This window comes from Pygocentrus nattereri, chromosome 7 (genome assembly GCF_015220715.1).
Source record: "Pygocentrus nattereri isolate fPygNat1 chromosome 7, fPygNat1.pri, whole genome shotgun sequence".
Classification (NCBI taxonomy): Eukaryota; Metazoa; Chordata; class Actinopteri; order Characiformes; family Serrasalmidae; genus Pygocentrus; species Pygocentrus nattereri.
The window spans coordinates 32,685,963-32,708,186 of record NC_051217.1 but is presented as its reverse complement, the minus strand read 5'-3'; the positions used below and the strand labels follow the sequence as shown (position 1 = coordinate 32,708,186).

At 41.0% G+C, this 22,224-nt stretch overlaps 1 protein-coding gene and 1 pseudogene across 1 annotated transcript; one reads left to right on the top strand and one right to left on the bottom strand.

The window, feature by feature from the left end:
* Positions 1 to 3,243: 3,243 nt before the first annotated feature.
* Positions 3,244 to 6,606, bottom strand: LOC108431179 (annotated as a pseudogene).
* Positions 6,607 to 16,526: 9,920 nt separating this feature from the next.
* Positions 16,527 to 21,952, top strand: LOC108417264. Its single transcript, XM_037540246.1, has 9 exons — positions 16,527 to 16,753; positions 18,177 to 18,232; positions 18,346 to 18,420; positions 18,532 to 18,609; positions 18,739 to 18,837; positions 18,953 to 19,000; positions 19,092 to 19,172; positions 19,293 to 19,800; positions 21,274 to 21,952. Exons 1-8 carry the CDS (start codon positions 16,579 to 16,581, stop codon positions 19,440 to 19,442), a joined length of 762 nt encoding a protein of 253 aa, XP_037396143.1. The 5' UTR covers positions 16,527 to 16,578; the 3' UTR covers positions 19,443 to 19,800; positions 21,274 to 21,952.
* The last annotated feature ends 272 nt before the right edge of the window (positions 21,953 to 22,224 follow it).

Here is a 22,224-nt window from a genome sequence, read left to right as displayed (position 1 = left end):
GTCGTAGAGTGGGTGGGAGCCATTGTACATAATAAGATCATTTCATATTTACAACATTCCATATTTACTCACTGGGTGGTGAGAGACTGAGTGTGTCATGCTGACTATTTAAGTCCTCTTGTTACAATGTGATGAGTGACAAGACAAACAATTAACCTGTTTTAAAATCCTTGAAATAACAGTTTCATTCTTTTAACTTCAGTACTTAAACTGTTAATAGAAACTATTATTTTATATAAAAAACAACAAAGAATTGTCATGTATATGTCCACCCTGTCAATGACAATGAGAATTAACTCAATATTTCAACATGACAGGGTGGACATCTTTAGTTTGACCTCAGCTAACTATAGAGACAATATGAGAAATATTAAGCTTAATTCATTTCCATATTTACTGACCGTGCAGCAGGTCTTCAGTCCAATGAAGATAATATCAGCCCCACGCCCTTGTGCCACTCGCGTCACTGGTTCCTTGATTCCAGACCAGCAAGTTTATGGAGTTGGAACGGCACTGGTTTTGCTACTCACTATGAACATGGCTAGAAATGTCAGCCACAACAACGGCACTGATTTTAATAATCTCGTTCAATCATGGGCAATGCCAGGGAGGGGCTTGGGGGTGCTGTAGCTAAACCCAGGACAGCCATAGCACCCCCAAGAAATTTCTGTGGTTTATTCAGAATTTTTAAGTTTTGAATGTGAATACCATGATCTATAATTTGAAAAATAAATAAATACTTTAATAAAACAAACCATTTATTTCTAGACTAAAAATCATAAAGCCAACACAGATGATCTGATTCACCCAATGGGCACAGCACGCATTGAACTTTTGACCTTTTGACCAAATACTGTTTGCGGTGTTTGCAGCCAGTGTCAGAGAAATTGCATAAGTAATTTTTACATTTCACCCCAGCAGATGGGTTAGACAGACTCACTACTAGCCAGTATTTTTCCTCTGTTGCCCATTATGACTTTAATGCATTTGGTGGTTGAGGCACAAATTCTGACTCCTTATAGTTCTCTCCATGTGATGCTCATTCATACAACATTAGGTCTGTGGAATGGAATACTGTTGATTTGTTGCTCAAGGTGTTGGTAACTGGCAACACAACTTTGTGATTTCAGAATCGGAGGAGAATCGGTGCACAAACCTGTGTCTGTTGCTTGCTGCTTGGGTGCAAGGCTTGGCCATAGTATAACTGTGTGAAGTCTTATATTCAGAGGTGTGTTTACGTAGGATGGCTTCTGACATCTATATCCCATGAGCTGAAAATCTCTCCTTGTGTTTAACACAAAATAGTATTGTAACTGTCACGGATCGGGTGTGTGTGTGTGTGTGTGTGTGTGTGTCGGGGTGTTGCAGTAGAAATTAAACTGGCGACTAGCACATTAATAGGAAACCCTAAATTTCAGAGCACCCACGCTGAAAAGTCAAGCTACCCCATAGCACCTGCAAAAGAAAATATCTGCCCCGCCCCTGCATTCAATAAAACATGTCAGGAATAATCAGTAAAATATACAGTAATTCATGCTGTGTAAAACATACATACATAACAAACATATCCCTTCCTGGATCGGGGCCTTGTCGTGGCGGAAGGGCTTGTGTGGTCTAGGGATCTTCAGAGCTAAATCGTCGAGAGCAATATGCTTCTGGTAGGGTCTCCCAGGGCGAACAGGTCTGGAGTGAAGACCCAGACTAACATGATCCAAAGTTCTTCATGCATATTGGGCACAAAAAATCATGTACCCTGCCCGGGAAAGGGTCACCGGGACCTACCCCTGGAGCCAGGCCTGGGGGTAGTGTTCCACGGCGAGCGCCTGGTGGCCGGGCAGCCCACGTAATCCGGCCGGGCTCAGCCCGAAGAGGCAACGTGGTGAGGCCATGTGGGATGAGGCATAAAAGCAACTCAGCAGCAGCAAAGCAAAAGGAGTCAGCTTGGCCAAAAATTGCTGACAGAGTCAATGCGTGAGTTAAAATAAAAATTAAAAACTCACAATACATTTAGTGAAAGGACATGGAAAAATATTTAAACTGTTGTTTCATTTAATTGTTTAATTTTTATTATTATTATTTAAACATTTGTATTTGTCTTGATTTGTACACTTTCCTTTTTTTTAATTAACCTAGATGTAATCAAAGTGGGATTAAACGCACATGGCAGCAAGTGAAGATGAAATATAAAAACATAGTCCAAAGTGGTTTGACTTGTACACAACTACCTATTGTTCTTACTTTTTTCAAGCTATGTTCGCCCTACAGTTGATTATGGTTTTGTAGCTAATAGGAAAAAGGCTGAGGTAAGAAAAACAGGAGGGGGGCCACCACCACCACCTTTTACCCAGGCAGAGGAGCTGGCACTTTCACAGAACAGTGGGAGGCCCATCACTCATGGAATCACTGGAGGGAGCTCATCTGAGCCATCAACCCCCCAGGACACACCTCATTATGTTACAGGCATGTTCATTACATTTATTAGTTCATAGTTCATAAACTGTGAACTGCATTGATAGTCTTAACATGTTTAATGCCTTCTCCCCAGTGATTGGTGGTGTGGTGCAGCCAAATGAGCCTCCTGCAGTTGTAAGTTATCTTAGCGTTCCCAAATCTTACTTGATGTGTATAAATATCTGTGTTTAACAAAAAATCTAAATTCCTGTTGCAGGATGATGATGAAACAATCTCTGCTTCCTCAGAATGGGAGGATCCTGGGAGGCCTATGCAGGTACAGTATATGTTGAATATGTTGATCATAGTATTTCATTTGATTAAACATGGTAATGTGTGTGACTGGCCTATAACAGAATGTGACTGGTGATCAGGAATCTGATGAGGAACCATCCACCTCCAAAGCTCAGCTTGGAACAGTAAGAATGCTTATGTCTCAACAAATATCAAAACTATTCAGAACACAAAGCTATTTATTTGAGCATAACATCGTATTTTTGTTAAAGATTTATACAAGGTTCACCTAAAAAAACAAATTGAGAAGTGTGATCTTCAAAAGGAACACATAAAACTGCAAATAAAACAGACAAGACTGGAAATTGAGTTGCTGGAATACAAATTAAAGGTGGGAGTAGTTGCTGTGAGTGTATGTTTTTACCCAGAACAAGGACAAGAAAATTCACTTGTTGGCATTTTTTTTCTTCAGGAAATAAAGAAATCATAAACACAATTTAAATTGTCCTCAGTTTATATTGTAAAGGGCAGATGGGGAAGGAAAATTGGGGGGGGTAATCAATCAGTGAAATGGTGTTTGCAGATTGCATTTCTGACAATTCGACCATTTCTGTGTTCGGGTAAATCCACATGAGGTTCCTCCTCATCATTTATTTGGGGTATGGCAGGATGTTGCTCCCTTCTTATGGTGGCAATGTTGTGCAATACCACACATGCCACTATAATGTCACATGCCCTCTCTGGGGTGACCCTGAGCCCCCGCAGGCACTGAAACCTGGCCTTGAGGATCCCGATCGTCATTTCAACCCTTGCTCTTGTTCTACAGAGGGCCAGGTTGTAGTGTGACTGGGGCCCAGGCTCAGGGTCAGGGTATGGTGTCATCACATACGGCATGCAGGGATACCCTCTGTCTGCAAGGAGGATGCCGTCGTATTGCCCTGTAAGCACACAGGGGGTTTAAAACTGAAACAATGCAACAATACACTAAATGTGAAATACACCCATAGCTAAAGTGCCACAGGCGTACCCTGATCAAATTTACTGTATAGTGCAGACTCTCGAAAAATCCTTGCATCATGTACAGAGCCTGGCCATTTGGCTTCAACATTAGTAATAATGTTGGTAACATCACATATGAGCTTAATGGAGGAGAAAATAAGTTTATGTAATGTATTAAATATTAATAAATATAAATAAATATTGTCAGAACTTTGACCAGATATCGGGGGAGGTGAGGGACATTGACTCAGAATGGGCCATGTTCCGCTCCTCCATTGTTGAAGCGGCTGACTGTAGCTGTGGTCGCAAGGTAGTTGGTGTCTGTCGGGGCGGTAATCCTCGAACCCGGTGGTGGACACCCCAGGTGAGAGAAGAAGAAGCTGAAGAAGGAGTCCTACTGGGCATGGTTGGCCTCTAGGACACCAGAGGCAGCTGGCAGGTATCGACAGGCCAAGCGATTTGCGGCTTCAGTCGTTGCCAAGGCAAAAACCCGGGTGTGGGAAGAGTTTGGTGAGGCCTTGGAAAGTGACTTTAAGTCAGCTCCGAAAAGATTCTGGCAAACCGTCAGGCGACTCAGAAGGGGAAAGCAGTGTGCCACTAGCACTGTATATAGTGGAGATGGTGTGCTGCTGACTTCAAATGAAGACATCATTGGGCGGTGGAAGGAATACTTTGAGGACCTTCTCAATCCCACCAACACGTTCTCCAGTGAGGAGGAGAATGGCTTGTCCATTACTGAGGCCGAAGTCGCGAAGGTAGTTAAAAAGCTCCTTGGCGGCAGGGCTCCAGAGGTGGATGAGATCCGTCCCGAGTTCCTCAAGGCTCTGGATGTTGTGGGGCTGTCTTGGCTGACATGCCTTTTCAACATTGCGTGGACATCGGGGGCGGTGCCACTGGATTGGCAGACTGGGGTGGTGGTGCCTCTTTTTAAAAAGGCGGACCGGAGGGTGTGTTCCAACTACAGGGGAATCACACTCCTCAGCCTCCCTGGTAAGGTCTATGCAGGGGTACTGAAGAAGAGAGTCCGGCTTATAGTCGAACCTTACATTCAGGAGGAGCCGTGTGGGTTCCACCCTGGTCGTGGAACACTGGACCAACTCTTTACCCTCTCCAGGATTCTGGAGGGTTCATGGGAGTTTGCCCAACCAGTCCACATGTGCTTTGTGGATTTAGAGAAGGCATTCAACTGTGTTCCCCGGGGTACTCTGTGGGAGGTACATGGCTCTTTGCTACGAACCATTCAGGCCCTGTACAAACAAAGCAGGAGTTTGGTTCGCATGGCCGGCAGTAAGTCAGACTCGTTCCCAGTGAGAGTTGGACTCCGTCAGGGCTGCCCTTTGTCACCGATTCTATTCATAATTTTTATGGATAGAATTTCTAGGCACAATCAGGGGATGGAGGGTGTCCGGTTTGGTGACCTCAAGGTCACATCACTGCTGTTTGCAGATGATGTGGTCCTATTGGGGACATTAGGCCGTGAACTTCAGCTTTCGCTGGATCAGTTTGCAGCCGAGTGTGAAGCGGCCGGCATGAGGATCAGTACCTCCAAATCCGAGGCCATGGTTCTCAGGCGGGAAAGGGTGGAGAGCCCTTTCTGGTTTGGGGATGAGCTCTTGCCTCAAGTGGAGGAGTTTAAGTATCTTGGGGTCTTGTTCATGAGTGATGGTACAAGGGAGCGGGAGATTGACAGGCGGATTGGTGCTGGGTCAGCAGTGATGCGAGCTCTTTACTGGTCTGTTGTGGTAAAGAAAGAGCTGAGCCATAAGGCAAGGCTCTCGATTTACTGGTCGATCTACGTTCCCACCCTCATCTATGGTCATGAGCTTTGGGTAATGACCGAAAGAACGAGATCGCGAATACAAGCGGCCGAAATGAGTTTCCTCCGCAGGGTGTCTGGACTCTCCCTTAGAGATAGGGTGAGAAGTTCGGTCATCCGGGAGGGACTCGGAGTAGAGCCGCTGCTTCTCCTTGTCGAGAGGAGCCAGTTGAGGTGGTTCGGGCATCTTGTTAAGATGCCTCCTGGACGCCTGCCTTGAGAGGTGTCACAGGCAAGTCCACCCAGGAGGAGACCCCGCTGAAGACCCAGGACACGCTGGTGTGACTATATTGCCCAGCTGGGAGCTAGTGGAAGTGGCTGGGGAAAGGGAGGTCTGGGCCTCATTGCTTAGGATGCTGCCTAGGCGACCCGAACCCCGGAGAAGCGGAAGATGATGGATGGATGGATGGATGGATGGATGGATGGATGGATGGATGGATGGATGGATGGATTAAATATTAGTCCTTTATTTTTTAAAAAGTAGTAAATTTATGATCAGTACTTGTATATTAATATTTTCTGTTTACATAATCCCCTTCATTTTCGGCAGGTGCTTTAATTGGAATGTGGGTTCCATCCATGCATCCTTGGAAATCCTAAAATATTAAATTTTGCAGAGCTATTTATCTTTCACTTCCCATTTGTCTGATAATCTTTGTTAATAAAGACAAACCTGCAATTCTGTGGAATTCCTCTTTAATGTTCATTAAAGGCTTTTGCCCAGGGAAAACCACAAAACTGTACAACAACTGTTTTAAAGCTAGGCAAACTTTGCGGACTGACCGACATACAGTTGCCTTGCCTGTGTGTTCAGCGTCTCCTACACTGTACAAAAAAGACCCATTGGCAAAGAAACGGAGAGCAATGCATAAAGTCTGCAAAGATGTGAGGGCTGATCCACGATGTGTGGTATTTGAAACGTGTGGCTTTAAAATATTGTTTAGGTGTAAAATTGACTGCGAAGAAAAACGGCAACGTTCGAGAAGAAACTCCTCGGGAAATGAAAGCATGTCTAATCTGGGTCTAATTACTCGTTCACGATGAAGAGTTCTGTGAATAATTTGCGCTTCAATATCAACTGGATCCTGGAGAAAAGGACATGCCATGTGTGCATGAGAAAAGTGGACGTAACCCTGAGTTCGGAGTAAGTTAACCTGCCAGCGAGCGGGTTAGCTTCAGAGAGTAAGTTGCTATAGTAAACCCGGTTTGGTCACTTTTGGTCACCTGCTTTCTGGAATACCCCTCTGCTTTGCCTTTGAGCAGAAAGTTGTTTTCCTATCAACTCAAATGAAACTTCACATTCTGACTGCAACACATGCAAGCACTGGGACCCCAGGCCAGCTGGACACAACTTTTCAGTGGAACAACAGTGCAGTTTACAAACGGTAAGCGCTATCTGTAAGCTTCTAAACTGTTGTGCTGTTGTCATCTCTGCTGCTCAGATTAAATTTGTTGGCATGCTAATGTTGACACTGTATGTTATTAGGCTAAGTGGTTAGCTAACTAGTAGACCTGTGGTTCTCAACTGGTGTGCCGTAAAGCAAGATCAAGTTTCAGGTCAAACAGTTCTCAGACCTCTGGTTTACTGGATTTAATCCAATAACACCATAACGATCCCACATATTGTTCAGAAGTAATTGGCAAGTGCTCATACAAGCCATCTAAACGATTAAATGAATAGCGACAACTACATTAGACATGTATTCGGTTCTTAGTTAGCTTACTTCAGAATTTCACTACAGCTGAATTCATTTCAAGGCACGTTTTGGTTGAACACGTAATGTAGCCTACTTCTGTCTCATGACAGTGTAGACCTTCTTTGAAAGGACTGAATCATAAATTTAGTGCAGTGAAATCTACCAAGTTGTACGAAGTCCCTCCCCAACCTTCCCGCCATGCCACGTTAACATGCCACCCTGGTAAAATGATCTAGATCTGTCACTGACTAGCATATCATTCTGCCATAGTTTCACCACCATATGCTTCAAAGCTAATCCGTTAGCTAAGTTATTTCAGCCTTGTTTGGACAAATCAGACTTCAGCAGAACAGATTTTCTGCAATGCGATTGGCAAAAATCCACATCAAATCTGACTTTTTTCAGTCGGGTTCAAGCCACATTTGTAGATGGTTTTGAATCTGATTCAGATCTGATTTCTGGATCTGTGACTCAGTTTGACTGGTCAGCAAAAACCTGCATTCCTCTCAGTATTTTGACAAGTGAGTAGCCGGACAGACCAGTAAGGCGTTTAGTGTTGAACAGTTGAGTAGTTTAAAGGTTGCCGGTCGGCCATGTTAGGCAGGGTAGCTAGCAGCTAATGCACAGCCAGCCGAACAGACTGATGATGCTAACAGGCTAACTAGGTTACGTAACCAGCTACGATTAAGCAGTTTAGCTTAATGTAACTAACTTTGGCCTTTAAAAAGATATTGATATTCATGTGATATTCAAGACACACAAGCCAGCCATGGTGGCGTAACGCTTTCTTTACTCTCGGTAGCCGATGTCCCATTAAAAGTATCAGCACATAAATTGATAACAGCATGATATGACTTGTATCCATCCCATCAGCACCTTAAGGCATAATTTACCAAAATATCTAGTATAACGTCATACGTCCTTAAGTGCAGTATCCTTCCTATCTGACCTCCTTGCTAGAAGGTCCTTCCTGCACACTGTCTTCCTGACTTCCTCCTGCCTGCTGACCTGCCTCTATTTCCTTATTATAATTACATGTAAAACTCACCACTATCACCACTCAGTACTGTATGACGTCCACAGAATACAGGTTGATACAGACTGTACTATCATCTCTATGCCCTAATTCCATCATGTTAAAACTTGGTCTATTTTAGCACCAAGAAGTGCCTCATATCTCCACCTGCTCTCCTGCTCATGTTGACTCTGGGAACGAAATATAAGCTGAGTTCAAAAATCAGTCAGACTTTTAATCCCACAGTTACTCCAAACACACAATCAATACTGTTGAACTGTCTACCCACACTGTTAAAAGTGTTAGTTATTTTAGTTATTTACTGTGTTTAAACCAGTGTGATACTTTAAATGTGGTTTACAGTGTATGGCTGTTATACCACTGTAAAAATATTGTATAAATACAGCAAGTCGTCCTCTATCATCAGTTTTACTGCAAAACTAGACATTATATTTTCTGAAGCAGCAAATAATCTTAATCTGCAGTAACCATTTTAAACATGCTTTCAACTGTTACGTAGAACATCCCATAAACTCTATTTCAGCTAATCCTCTTAAGTGAAACAACAGAATTTTATCTTCAATGTATTGATTCACAGCATGAATATTTGAGTTAAGTGTAGAACTGTTCATCTGGGCAACTAAGTCCCTATCTTCACTTTTTATTTTCCACCTTAAAACGCATTTACCCTTCCACCTTAAAATGGCGCATACATTACATTGAGCTTTAGTAGATAAGTGTTTTATAAGTTTTATTCATTTCTTCTCAAGTTGTGCGGACATTACAAACAGCAAATGTAAAACTAAACCTGGATTCCTATTCGAATGTTCTGTTCCACCTTAAAAGCCGAAGACGTTAAGTTCAAAGCGCATAAAAGGCACATCTTCAGCCTGAAGCCTGTGTTGCCACAGCAGCATTTAAGGTGGAATGGTAAATTTGAACAATCTAATCTAACATCTTCATGTGAGTGATTTACTGAAGGTAGTGAAGTGTATTTAAGGGAACTAGATAGCAGCTACTTACACGCAGAGCCTTGGCCTGTGCAGCTTGTGCACATTAGTGAAGACGCAAGCCATGTGACTAATAATTAGTGTGAGACGGGCAGACGAGAGGGATAATTACTAACACGGAATGGTATGATCCACTTTAGGGGTGTGTGAAATCGTACTACAAGATTCTCCCAGGCATGGGTCTGTACATATATTATAATATTTAACATTATAGGTTAGAAGAATATATAAATGTTTTGACCCCCCCAAAATTGTTTTCATCCCTTTTGACCCGTTCAAGTCTCAACCTGGGGGGTCAGACCCCTCCAATTCCCTTGTAATTCGCCCCCTGGTTACAGATATAAATAAATATAAATGCACTGAATGAATGTTAGTGACTTTGCATTAATCATGTACTTATGAGACGAGACAGCGCTCACACAAAATGGATTTCTAATAAACAAGATATCCAATCAAGCATTTTCACGGTGTATCAGTACTTACTACACTTGCTTTTGCCCTGTTAAAGGTTCATTTATTAATACTAAAAATGAAGATACCGGAATACAATTCATACATTTTCAAATGTTTTTAATAGATTTACATACATTCATTTTTAATAGTACATTTCTGTGTGCAGTATTTCTCCATGCCTTTTAAAATAAATGCATTTTAAAATATTTTTGGCTAATATGGCAGTATATTCTGAAATACATTTTAGTGTTTGGAATGTATTTTGGTATGGACTGCAATGTATTTGAAATGTATTTCAAGTATATAAAAATATATGTCCACGTATTATTTTCCCCATATGGGATCCTGTATTTGCTTGGCTTTATTGTTAATATTGATGCTTTTAATATCTTATAGCCTTGACGCATCATCTGAAGATGGCTCGCTCGGAAGGCTCTGTAATGATAGTGTGAGGCCCAACACCAAAATGAAGATTGTGGTGATAAAAACATTCCTCACTTGTGTTTATTTGCTCTCAAAGACATTGATGTAGGGGATGAAATAACTTATGAATATGGAGGACAGGGCCTTCCATGGCACAAAAAAAATCTTAACAAAAAAGTAAGATGTAATGAACAGCCCTTTCACGCTCACTGTTCATTATTGTTTTCACAGCGGATAGTCCAGGAACCGGAAACATCAGTCACCAGTGAATGTTTTTAAAGAATTTGTATTTCTTAAAGATTGGGGCTATATCTAAATGTCAATTCCAACAAACCTCATCACTTATTTGTGACCTGAAACTTTTATGTGATGCACTCTGATGGAAGGCGATTCTTTGAAGGCAACGTGTTCAATACCTGTTAGTTCTGAATGTTTGCAGTCTGTGGTACCCAGCGATAGCGGGATCTCTGAACATTTTCCTGCTGTTTTATTCCATAGTAACAGGACAGGAGACTCACCCAGTGAATAAGAATGCTGAGGCTCTTGAACCAAGCTTTTTAAAAAAGCATGTGTAAAACACATGTGCTGCCACATAAAAAAATTATAGTATTTTTTATCTTTTTTGGGCTTCCCTTTCTTTGTAGGCGTCCGTTAGCTTCATTTTCAGAAATTTAGCCAGCTGCTTAGAGGAACCCATGGTTGTTGAGTGCTGACTCAAGGTTTGAAGTCAGAAAATTCATTATGCTTTAGAATTGTCATCAGCTGACAAGTCCTATTGACAATTCTTGACCTACGTAACCAGTCCTAACAAGTTAATTACGGCTGAGTAAGTTAATTAAGTATCAAATAAGGTTTCTTGGAGAAGTTGTATTTACTTAATTTCTCTTCATTTCTGTTTCTCTTCTGCGTACAACTGTACATACTGATCTATGATGTTGTGCTTATCTTATTCAGTGTCATACTCATGACCTAGTAAATGAAATTGTGATGCTGGAGAAATGCATGACATGTTACACACCTCTGACATCTTTCAAGTGGCATGGAGTCTGATGCAACGGTGAGATTGAGATGCTTGACAACTATGTACACACCAGGCTTTCTTAATCTTGATGTGTATCCATTGAATTAAAAAACATGTATGAGAATGTAACACTATCACAGAATATCAAGAATCATGAGCAAAAAAGTAGATCAGCCTGTTTGTGTTTTATAATATATCTATAGAATCAGATGGATAAATTAAGGTAATATTACTTTATTTAAATGTAGGAATTAAGAGAACCACATGACTTCATCAATAAATAAAAATAAAACACTAAAACGCAAACTAGAACAGAACGATATATCTCTAACACTAATTCCTGCCAGAATTTCTGCCACTGATGGACAATGACCAATTTATTCATCCTATATCTGTAAGCAGTGAAAAACATGCATTTAGCTTTAAAGCAGCCTGTCATTCTCATGAAAACGTGCCGAAGAATGGTTTGGTTTCCAGTTCATGTGTCTTCTAAGACTAGGAGATATCACCGTTTAATGTTTGCAGTTGCATATTGTTTTCCTGTTTGAAGAGTAAAATTTGTGTACATTTTGGTGATGAGAATTTTGGCAAATCGCGGATACAAGCGGCCGAAATGAGCTTTCTCTGCAGGGTCGCCGGGCTCTCCCTTAGAGATAGGGTGAGAAGCTCGGTGATGCGTGAGAGGCTCGGAGTAGAGCCGCTGCTCCTCCACGTTGAGAGAAGCCAGTTGAGGTGGTTCAGGCATCTGGTAAGGATGGCCTCTGGACGCCTCCCTAGGGAGGTGTTCCAGACATGTCCGACGGGGAGAAGACCCCGGGGAAGACCCAGGACACGTGGGAGGGATTATATCTCTCGACTGTCTTGGGAATGCCTCGGCATCCCTCCGGAAGAGCTGGAGGAGGTGGCGGAGGACAGGGAGGCCTGGGCCTCTTTGGATAAGCAGTGGAGGATGGATGGATGGATGGATGGATGGATGGAAGGATGGATGGATGGATGGATGAATTTTGGCAAATTCTTTTGACTGATAGCTAATTGTTATTAGTCGGTGATTATCGATAAACCTACAATCAAACTGTTTTGTATAAACAAGGCTTGAGTCTTTATTGCGTGAAAAAACGCAGCCAAACATAACAGTTATAACAGTAACATAATGTAGTCTACTTGCTTACATTTACCACACAATTTCCTCACATCACTTAATGCATTTATAGTTGAGCCATATAACATGAGAGAGGTGGTTTGTCTATGATTTTCTTTGATAGATTTGTAGATAGAAATGATGTTAGCCATGTTACTGAGTCATCTGAAATAATTACTTTGTTTCTTATAGTATGCAATGGTATAAGACATAGAGCATGCCTTGAAAAGTGGTCTGAAGACTTGGGACAATCCTCTAAGTTTACTGAAACAAACTGCTCTTTATAAAAACATTTGATAACTGAATATATCGCTCACAAACGCATTCTATAACCTTTTTAGTATACTTTTCTTTCATGTTTAATATACAGGACAGCAGTTCATCTGGGGAGGAGTACAGTCAAGAAGAAGACAGTAATTCATCAGGGGAGCAGTACATTCCAGATTCTGCATCTGCATCTGAAAGTTCAGACTATGAATGCGACATTGAATTTGTGGAAAATCAAGGAAAATCAAGAAAACAGGACTCGTCCTTTCAGAGACATCCAGATTAGATCTTTCAGATGATTTGGGTGAAATTAGCCATTCCATTAGAGATGTTCAAAACAGAAGTAAAATTAGGAAGCTGCATAGAAATTACAAATGAGAGAAATTACTGTTTTGTTTGTGGAAAGCCTCAAACAAAAGTCACATGACATTTCAAAATACATGAAAAAGAAAGTCTGGAAATTGCTCAGGCTCTTAGTCTCCCCCATGGAGCCAAAAACAGAAAGATACTGTTGGAAAAATTAAGAAATGAGGAAAATTTCAAGCACAATTCAGAAGTAAAAAGACTGGATCAGGTTGTCTCAAAGTAAAAAGGAATCCAAAAATGGGCAACAAAAAAAGAAGCATTTGACTACTGCAAAGGAATGTTTTCCAGAAAAGAACTGTGGAGATATGTGCTAAGATGCCCTTTAAAATCTATAGGCCAAAAACAGAGCACAGATGATGCACTTAAAGAATTAAAAAAATGCATCAAAATGATGTCACTTGCCATAAGAAATTACCACTGCACACTGCAAACATTCATGACTTAGAAGAGGCTAGAAAGCCCAGGAACTTTATCAAACTTACTAATGCAGTAAAGGAGGAAGCAGGATTTGATGGTGAAAACAGCAGCTACAAGTCTCCAAGCCTCACATTAAAAACTGGTGATTCTCTGAGAAAGGTCAGTGACCTTGTACAGTGCTGTGCACTCATGGCAGATGATCAGGAGGCTATCAGACCTGTCAGCATGTTCCAGAAGCTGTATGAAACGAAGTGGTCAGAGTTTGTCTCCCATTCTGCCTTGTCAAATCTCAGTGAAGCAAAATACAACAAAGCTTCTCCGCTGCCACTTACTAGAGACATCCAAAAGCTCCATGAACTCCATGAATGACTTTATCAGGAGACAGAATCTGCACTGAGGGTCATAAAAGAGAAAACATCTGGTAAAGATTATGCTGCACTAGCAAGATTGACCCTTTGTCAGGTCATACTCTTTAACAGGAGACGGGCTGGTGAAGTGTCAAAAATGACTTAAACTACCAGGACCCCAAGACTTCAAAGATAAATGATGATGTAAGTTTTGGCCTGTCATTACAGTCTTACTCCAAATTAAATTAATTACCTCATCAATCTTCAAAAAATACTCCATTATACTCCAGATATACTCCATTATACTCCATGAGATACTCCATTATACTCCATGAGACACTCCATTATATTCCAAAATACTGCACAAAGATTTTTTTTATGTATTAAAAGTAAAACTGAGAGCCTTTGCTATGACACTTTAAACTGAGTTCAGGTGCATCTGCTGCCACTGATAATTCTAGATTTCTAGAACTTGATTAAAATTTGCCTGTCAGAACCACAAGACTCTTCCTAGAAATGCCTGGGCAGCCATTTCTGAGCAAACTGAGCGAAAAGGGGAGATGGGCTTTGTCAATGAAGTGACCAAAAACTCAGAGGTCACTCTGGCGTGCAATGGAGAAGACAGGAGAACCTGCCAAAAGGACAGTGGTTTTTGCAGCACTCCACCTATCATGGCTTTATTGTAGTGGACAGATGGAAGCTACTCTTCAAAATGCACATGATGCCCCTCTTGGAGTTTTGACTTTAATACGTAGCGCTGAAGCAAGCCAGGCCCCACTGATCATCTGGTGAATTGACATGATTTTCAGGACCATTAGTGCACTAACAGTCACCTTATGCTGACTGTTGCCTTGGTCAGAAGCTGATGGTGCCCAACCTTCAATGGGTGTTTCAACCCTTAACTCTAACACTCTCCAGCTGGCAGGTCAGCAGTGGTGGCCAATACTCTGCCCATAAGCTGCTGGCTTCCTGCTTATGCCCTACCTCTGAAACCACAGCTAACAAGAGACCACCATGATTCTAGCAACACTTGGCAAGAGTAGCCAACAAAAATCTGTCAAAATAAAAGTCCCTCCTAAAAATTTGAAAAATTATTGTTTAATTCTTGGATTTGAATATTATAAACTAGCTTTAGAAAACAGAATATTTAAAGCAATTTAAAAGCAGATATGAAAGAGAAATTATTCTATACTTACTGTTTCTGGGAAATACAATTTTGCGCTGGCACTTAATCAGGACACAAAAATCTTTAATAAAAGTGGCATTATCACGGAAAATATACGTCTTACAGCCACTGGTACCATGTTTTGTACTTGGGGAATATGCAAAATCAATGGTTTTCAGACATTTTGGCTGTAATAGCTTTGGTATAATGAAGATTTTGGCCTGTATTTACAGAAACCGATTAGGTGACTATTTGCTTCCCATGCTTGTTAGCACTGTTAGCCTAGCAGCCCTAATACTACACTAAAGAAGCAGAACTCGGACATCAAACATGTCTTTGTTTAATGACTGTATTTGGAGTGAGCAGAAAACCCTATGAGTCATTATCAGTGTGCTGAGTCTTTCAGACTGTTCTGTATAATAAAGCAATTATGATGGTTTGTTTACCTGTGAAGAATTTTTGATTTATTCTAATAAAACATGAAGATGATGAGGCAGTAGTTTCATTAACAGTGTGTCCATCATAAACACCTCAGTTTATGAGAGAGGAGAGTGACTCTGGGTGAGTGAGGGACTGAGTGTGTCTGTGTTTTGGTCATGCTGACTATTTAAATGCTCTTGTTACAGTTTGATTCTTTTAACATTAATAGTTAATAGAAAATATTAATTTGTATAAAAAACAAGAATGACAACAAGAAAACAACAAACACATGGCATCTATATGTCCACCCTATTGTGCATGTGTCCACCCTGCCATGGAAAGAAACATGACAGGGTGGACGATTTTAGCTAAATTATTATTACTTTTAAAGATTATTATTATAGAGACTGTGTGAGAAAAATGAAGTGAAATTCACTTATAGATTCTCTGAATGTGCAGCAGGTCTTCAGTCCATTGAAGATAAAACAATATGACTGTTGCGTCGTCACTGATGTCCAAGTTTACTTTCTTAAGGTGTCAGATATCCCAAGATGACAGAGTGGACAGCAAATCTTGAACGTGTGAACAGGTTAATACATTTATGAATAATGTAAATGTCTAAATTATTAATAAACATCTTTAAGACTTTATGAAAAAAATAAACATTTAAAAGTTGTTATTGAAGTTACACTTAAAAGAGACATTCAATTTAACCATGAGCACCTCAGACACGTCAAAATCCACGTCAAAGAAAAAGGTCTAAAAAGTACAAAATGTATTTTAAAGTGAAGCTTAACATTCTTATATATTCATAATAATGTGTTCATTTAGAGTGAAGCATGAACTGGTTCAGTAAAGTGAATCAAACTGTTTTCACTCTTCATCTCCATCTTGTCTCTTACTGTCTTTCAGGGATACTTTCCTGTAAGACACAGCAGGATTAAGACTCTGATTTGTTCCACTTGTAGAGCTATTTTACAGTAAATACAGTCTAAATCTCCTTTACACAGAGCTACTGTGTTAATCTCTCTGTAAATTCTCTACATCTTCTTTCTTATTTGTCTTATTTGTCTCTCTGTCTGCAACAGTTTTCAAACCACAAGATGAGTTTAAAGGTGAGATGTGAAGTTTGATGGACTGTATGTTACAAACACCGCTGTCACGTAACTTAAACATGTTTTGAACTAAAGACCGTTACCAAGGTGAAAGAACGTTCCATAGAACACTAAAGAAGCTGAACGTCTAAAATCGTTCAGTCGTTCACCGACACCCAAACGATCAAGCTGCTTTCTCTTGAGCTCTCACTCTCAGCGAACTACCGGAGTCCTTCTGCTTTAAGATGAAGCTTCCTGCGTTCATCTTCGGCGCTCAGCTGCGGCCAGCGGTTCTTTGGGCCGCCGGCATCTCAGCAGCAGCTGTAACGTCTGCTCTTCTTTTTTACAGGTGGCGGATCCAGGACGGACAGCGGACGACGAGGGACGAAGATGCAGCGACCCAGACGGACGGCTGCGACGGTGAGTTAGGAGCGGATATTTCTGCCAGCATAGAGCGCTAAGAGAGACACCTGATGTAGAAAAACGGCCGCAGAGAGAGAAACTTAGTGCTGCTGATCCTGACAGCGTGTTCTGACCTGCAGCAGCTACAGCTGACGGTGGGCTTTAGTGGAAAACAGGTCTGAGGGGCTTTTGGGGAGAAAGACTTTTAAAAAATGCGCTTTTTATTTAAGTGACCGGTTGAAGACTTTAACAGGCCGAGACTGGGTGATATGGAGGGATTTCACTTTGTTTTGTGTCAGTAACGTTAGCTAACTTTAGCCTAAAGCTAATCACTTGTGTCTGTTACTGAGCAACAGACGATCCGCGCGCAGCCGAAACGTGAACACTTCTCCACAATAATGTGAAAAATGTGAGTCAGTTTGTCACAGAGCTGCAGTTATTGATGTGAAAAGGTCCAAACTGAAGTGTGATAAACTGTAAGATGTGAATGTAGTGAAAGCGCTCAGTGCTGTTTATCAGAGCAGCGTCAGTTTCTACTTCCCAAACGCTTTTAACCAGCAGCGCTAACGTTATTCCTCCTAATAAACAGACACAGACCAGCTCTGTCTCCTCATTATTCACCACCAGCACTGGAATAGCTCATTAGACGAGCTTTCACCAACATTAACACACGAAGTCGATGAGAGGAGACGGGGTAGATCGAGTCTGCTGGGCTTTTTAAAACGCATATTTAGAGAAACTAAAACATCAAAAGTCAACCCACCATTTTGCAGCAGGGATAAATGTAAAGTCATTATGCTGGTAGTGAACTATGCTGCCTGTCACAGCCCGGATACTAAGCAGGTATTGGTCCAATGGCTTGATAAGATCGACCCCCTCTTGGACTGTGAGTGGAAAAAGTGATGGACATGACATTTTGTCTAATACTCTGTTTAACCACTGGTTGACCGCCTGGAAAACGCTGAGCAAAAGTAATTGGGCTGCCAGTTTGCCCTCAGTGGGGCAACAGGGGGCTCTATTGCAGTCTGAGAGTTGTCTAAAGACAATAGAAACAGACCGTTAAACAGAGGTTAGAGTAACACTGGCGTTGTCCTAAAGTTGGGACAGTAATTAGGAAAATTTGTCTAGTCAGGATGTTTCTGTGATACTGTTTTCTGATCTGGAGTTAGGATAAGATCATGAAGTTAGGAACTGTTGCTCTGTGATAAGTTTTGTCCTAAACTAAGTCCTAACAAGTTGTCATGGTTACTAAACAGATAAGATTTCAGAGTTAAGATGTTTCTGTAATACGGCCCCAGAGTAACAAACGGTCAGATCATAGTGACCCTTCAGCTGCCCTTCATTCAGGAGAGTTGTTGAACATTGCTGCAGATTCTCTTTACACTGTAAAGCCGTTCAGGATCCTGAACATGCCAGTTACTATTTAAACTATTTTCCTCAGGAACGGAGGAACAGAGCCTGGCCATCTTACCTTCAGGCTGTGCCCCCGTGCCACAGGTAGTCTTTCTTACTTATCAGTTTAAAATGGCTAAAGGTCATGAAGATGAAGTTTATTCAGATTTGACTACACCAATGTCCCTGTATTAACCACTGATTTGTCTTTGCTGTAGGAGGTTTCTGTGCTCAGCTGGCAGCAGGCGGTCTTCATCCCACCCCTTTCTTTTGGAGCGCTGGTGAGATTTGAGGTAAAATTCTGTTCTTCACACTGATTCAATTCAAAGAAAGAATTTTTCCCACTAATATCTGATTAGTACTGCAGTCTCCCCTAAACACTTTATTCTCCTCTGTCCCTGTAGCAGCACTGCCAAGCTTTGGACAGAGCAAACAGGATGTTTGCTTACACCTTCTCACAGCCACGTTTTGACAGCACGAAGGTTCGTTTCAGCTGATTATTTTGCCAATGATTCACTTTTCAGCACAGAGAAACACTTTACTGACTGTTGTAGTTTGATTCTGAGTGTGACGATGGTGAAGTTAATGAGATGTTTTCATGATTCCTGCAGCTGGTGGAGTTGAAGCTCCAACACAGGACCATCTGTGAGGGGCTGGAGTCTGAGCACTGGTGGGTGCTCAGCAACGAATTTTATCATCTGTTCCCGGAGGTGAGACTCAGTTATTGGAGCAGGTTCATCATTTCACTGTGATCGTGTTTTCTGCAATTTCTGTCTGTTTTACTGCCTTTTTATTTGAACCTCATGGTGTTCACTGATTTTACAGCTTCCTCCTCAGCACTTCGCTACTGTGGCTGCTGTGGCCTGCATCGAGGTAAAGCTGTAATCTCATTTGGACCGTAAGACCTTTGCTGCCAGATTGCCCTGTTTAGATGTTTTCATCAACATCTCATCTGCTCATTCAGCGTTTTGGAACATCGATCAGCGAGGCGACCTTCTACCTTCGCACTGAATCAGTGGAGACATCACTGCAGAATGTTACTCTGGTTAGTACTTCATTGTGTACTTTAGCAGTTCAGTTAATAGATTGTAACTTAGTATTTCTGCAAATTGTGTCCAATTATAAATGTAAGCATTTTCAGCATTTCTCTGTGTGTGTTTTGCAGCAAACCAAAGTGGGGAAGACACTGAAGATGGTATCCATTGGTTCAGATGGCTGTTTCAGGACTCACCATTCCAGCAACACCCGGATCCTTGAGACGCCGGCACCGTACATGGTTTCTAGCAAACCACGAGGACCCCCACCAGGCTTCTAATCACACTCTACACTTTAATATCAAACCTTTTTAAGTTCATTATCATAATAACTGTAGTTCTTATAGTGCTAATTATATCGTTTTTTCTATGATTCTGTGTGTGTGTGTGTGTGTGTGTGTGTGTGTGTGTGTGTGTGTTTTTCAGATGCAGTTTTCTGTGTAACCAGGAGAGCCCCTGAGAGAATGACGGTGGATCATCACATCTACTCATCTCTAGACTGGAAACATCCATCCATCCATCCATTTTCTAAGCCGCTTCTCCGTCAGGGTCGCGGGGGGATGCTGGAGCCCATCCCAGCAGTCTTCGGGCGGAAGGCAGGATACACCCTGGACAAGTCGCCAGTAGACTGGAAACATGGTATGAAATAATATTTATTTTAAAGGGGAATAACAGTAACTGTTCAAATCCTGCATGGTTGAATCATTGCAGTGTAATATTAAAGTCATTCAGAGTGGTTTGACGTGAAATAGTTTACTGTAGAGAAATGTTTTCTATGTAATCTTTGTGACAGTAAAATAGTTCTCCATGTGAAAAATTCAGATTTCATAAGGGACTATATTGCCTTACAAAACCTTACAAATTCCTCCACCACAAAAGCTTTAAAAAAACTGTTTTACTCTATGACATTATCTCATAACTACTGTGTATATATGTATATGTACAGTGTACAGTTTTGATACATTGGAATTCCCCTCTTAAGGACAGTTTTAGCTTTTCAGAGGCATTTTTATTTACAAATACTCTGAAAAGTAACATTTTCATCCAGTCATAAGTTTTTCATAAATTGTATCAGCAGGTTTTTTTTGTTTTATTAGCCTACCTGTTTATTATAAATGATCACACCAGTAGGCATTAAGGGAATTCTAACATTTTAAAACATTAACATGTATAATAGTGTTGTGTTGTAACTCTGGAAGGGCATGTCAGGAGAATATGAAACAGAGGAGTAAGTCAGAGTTTATGATTGGAGTGAATGTGATGGTGTGGGGAGCGTGTGATGTGTGATTTTTGAGGTTGAACAATTTCATGAGTACAAATGTTTTAATAATAGACTATAAAGTATATTCAGTTCAATTTGCTCCCGTGTCAGTAAAGATGCTAATGCCTTTTATCTTCTGTAAAATGAGCCAGAAAAATAACCTCAGGTTATATTAATCCTGTGCAAATGGAAGTGTTAGTAAAACACTATCATATCGTGTGGAAACAGAGTTTCTCAAGTCGGGAGACGCTCAAAGAAGTGCGTACTTGTGTTCTCTGATGAAGCTGAAGTCGGCTTCTTATTCGCCAGCTTCTTGTTGGGAATTTTCTTGTTCCTCCTTAAATGATGCTGCAGTTATTATTATAATGCCTGAGAAGCCAGAATGTAACTGCTGGACCATTTAAGATGGAAGGAGAACAATCAAACAAGAAGCTGGTGAATAGGAAGCTAACTTCAACTTCTCAGGCTAAAATGCAGCGTTTCTGTCCTGTCTCACGTGCACAACTGAGAACATGTAAACATGACAAAAAAAAAAGCTAATGGCAATTAATAACACACTGCATTCACCTAACACAGTGAGGTAAATCATTATGTAGACAAAATAATAGATAAATGAAATGTTTTCACATCTGTTCTATTCTTTCTTGTAGTGAAGGCATTGCATGAATAAAGCAGCCACTCCCATCTCTTCCATTTAGCCTGAGATTTCTTATCCTGTGTGAATCACTCTTAAACATTACAGATGTCCTCAGGGTGAACTGTCATTGCCCCAGCTCCTCATAGAAAGTGCAACCTGTCTGAATAGAGCTTTACTCTGTCTTTTTCTCTCTTTCTCACTGTGCTTCATTCAGGGTTCCAGTGCTTCATTCCTCCTGGATTCGAGGCTCTAGACAGCAGTGACTCCTACATGTCTTCAAGAAACTGTGGACTTCAGGGTCTGGACCAGATCAGAGGATGCACGCCGAAGGAAGCCTTGACAAGAAGTGCAGCAAGACCTTTAGAGACTTCACCATCAGCCATCACTGGACTTTATCTCCAGCGTTTATTTTCATCAGAAGCAGGATCGCCTCTGGCATCATCATTATTGTCTTAGCCACAGACCCAGGACCATTGGAGACATCAGGACCCATGAAGAGGAGATCAGCGCCATCATCACCACTGGACATTATCATCAGCAAAAGCTTCATCATCATACACATCAAGATCTCAGTTATCATCATCATCTTAGCCATGGACTGAGTCAGAAGATGTTACTTCATCTCATCATCAAGACATCAAGCTACCAACCAGCTCAGAGGTTTTTGTGTTAAAGCAGTGAATCTGCTTTGTGTGACACACATGGACTCTTTACTGAGATCCTGCTAGAAGGCTTCCCAGCCTGGGTTCTAGACTGTTGGCTGTAGTTACTGTTCTTCAGTTTGTCTATAACTAACAGTTTGGCATCCATGCTCGGACTAATCATCATTCAGATGGGATTTTGACTTTAATAAGTAAAAATAATTAAGATTATATTTAGTTATTGTCAATCAAAATAGTGGCAAGTCTCAACAGTATATAATTATCATTATTTCTGTTTTGTAAATTGTATTTATAGAGTATTTATAACAACTATAACCCTATGAATAGTTTTCAATAAAGTCTGAATTTATTTCAATGTTACAAACAAATAGAATTGTTCTAATTTTTACCTTCTGTGAAAATTATTCCTTGAAAAATTCTCATCAAGAAAAAGTTGTGAAGTGCATTTTTATGCCTGCTAGAATCTGATCAATGTATTTATATTTGTTTTGTAGCTGCTATAA

Excerpts from the sequence above, each read along its gene's own strand:
- LOC108417264 (XM_037540246.1), top strand. The coding sequence starts at position 16,579 with ATGAAGCTTCCTGCGTTCATCTTCGGCGCTCAGCTGCGGCCAGCGGTT. Across the intron at positions 16,754-18,176 it reads CCAGACGGACGGCTGCGACG|GAACGGAGGAACAGAGCCTG; the intron begins GTGAGTTAGGAG and ends TATTTTCCTCAG. Across the intron at positions 18,610-18,738 it reads CACGTTTTGACAGCACGAAG|CTGGTGGAGTTGAAGCTCCA; the intron begins GTTCGTTTCAGC and ends TGATTCCTGCAG.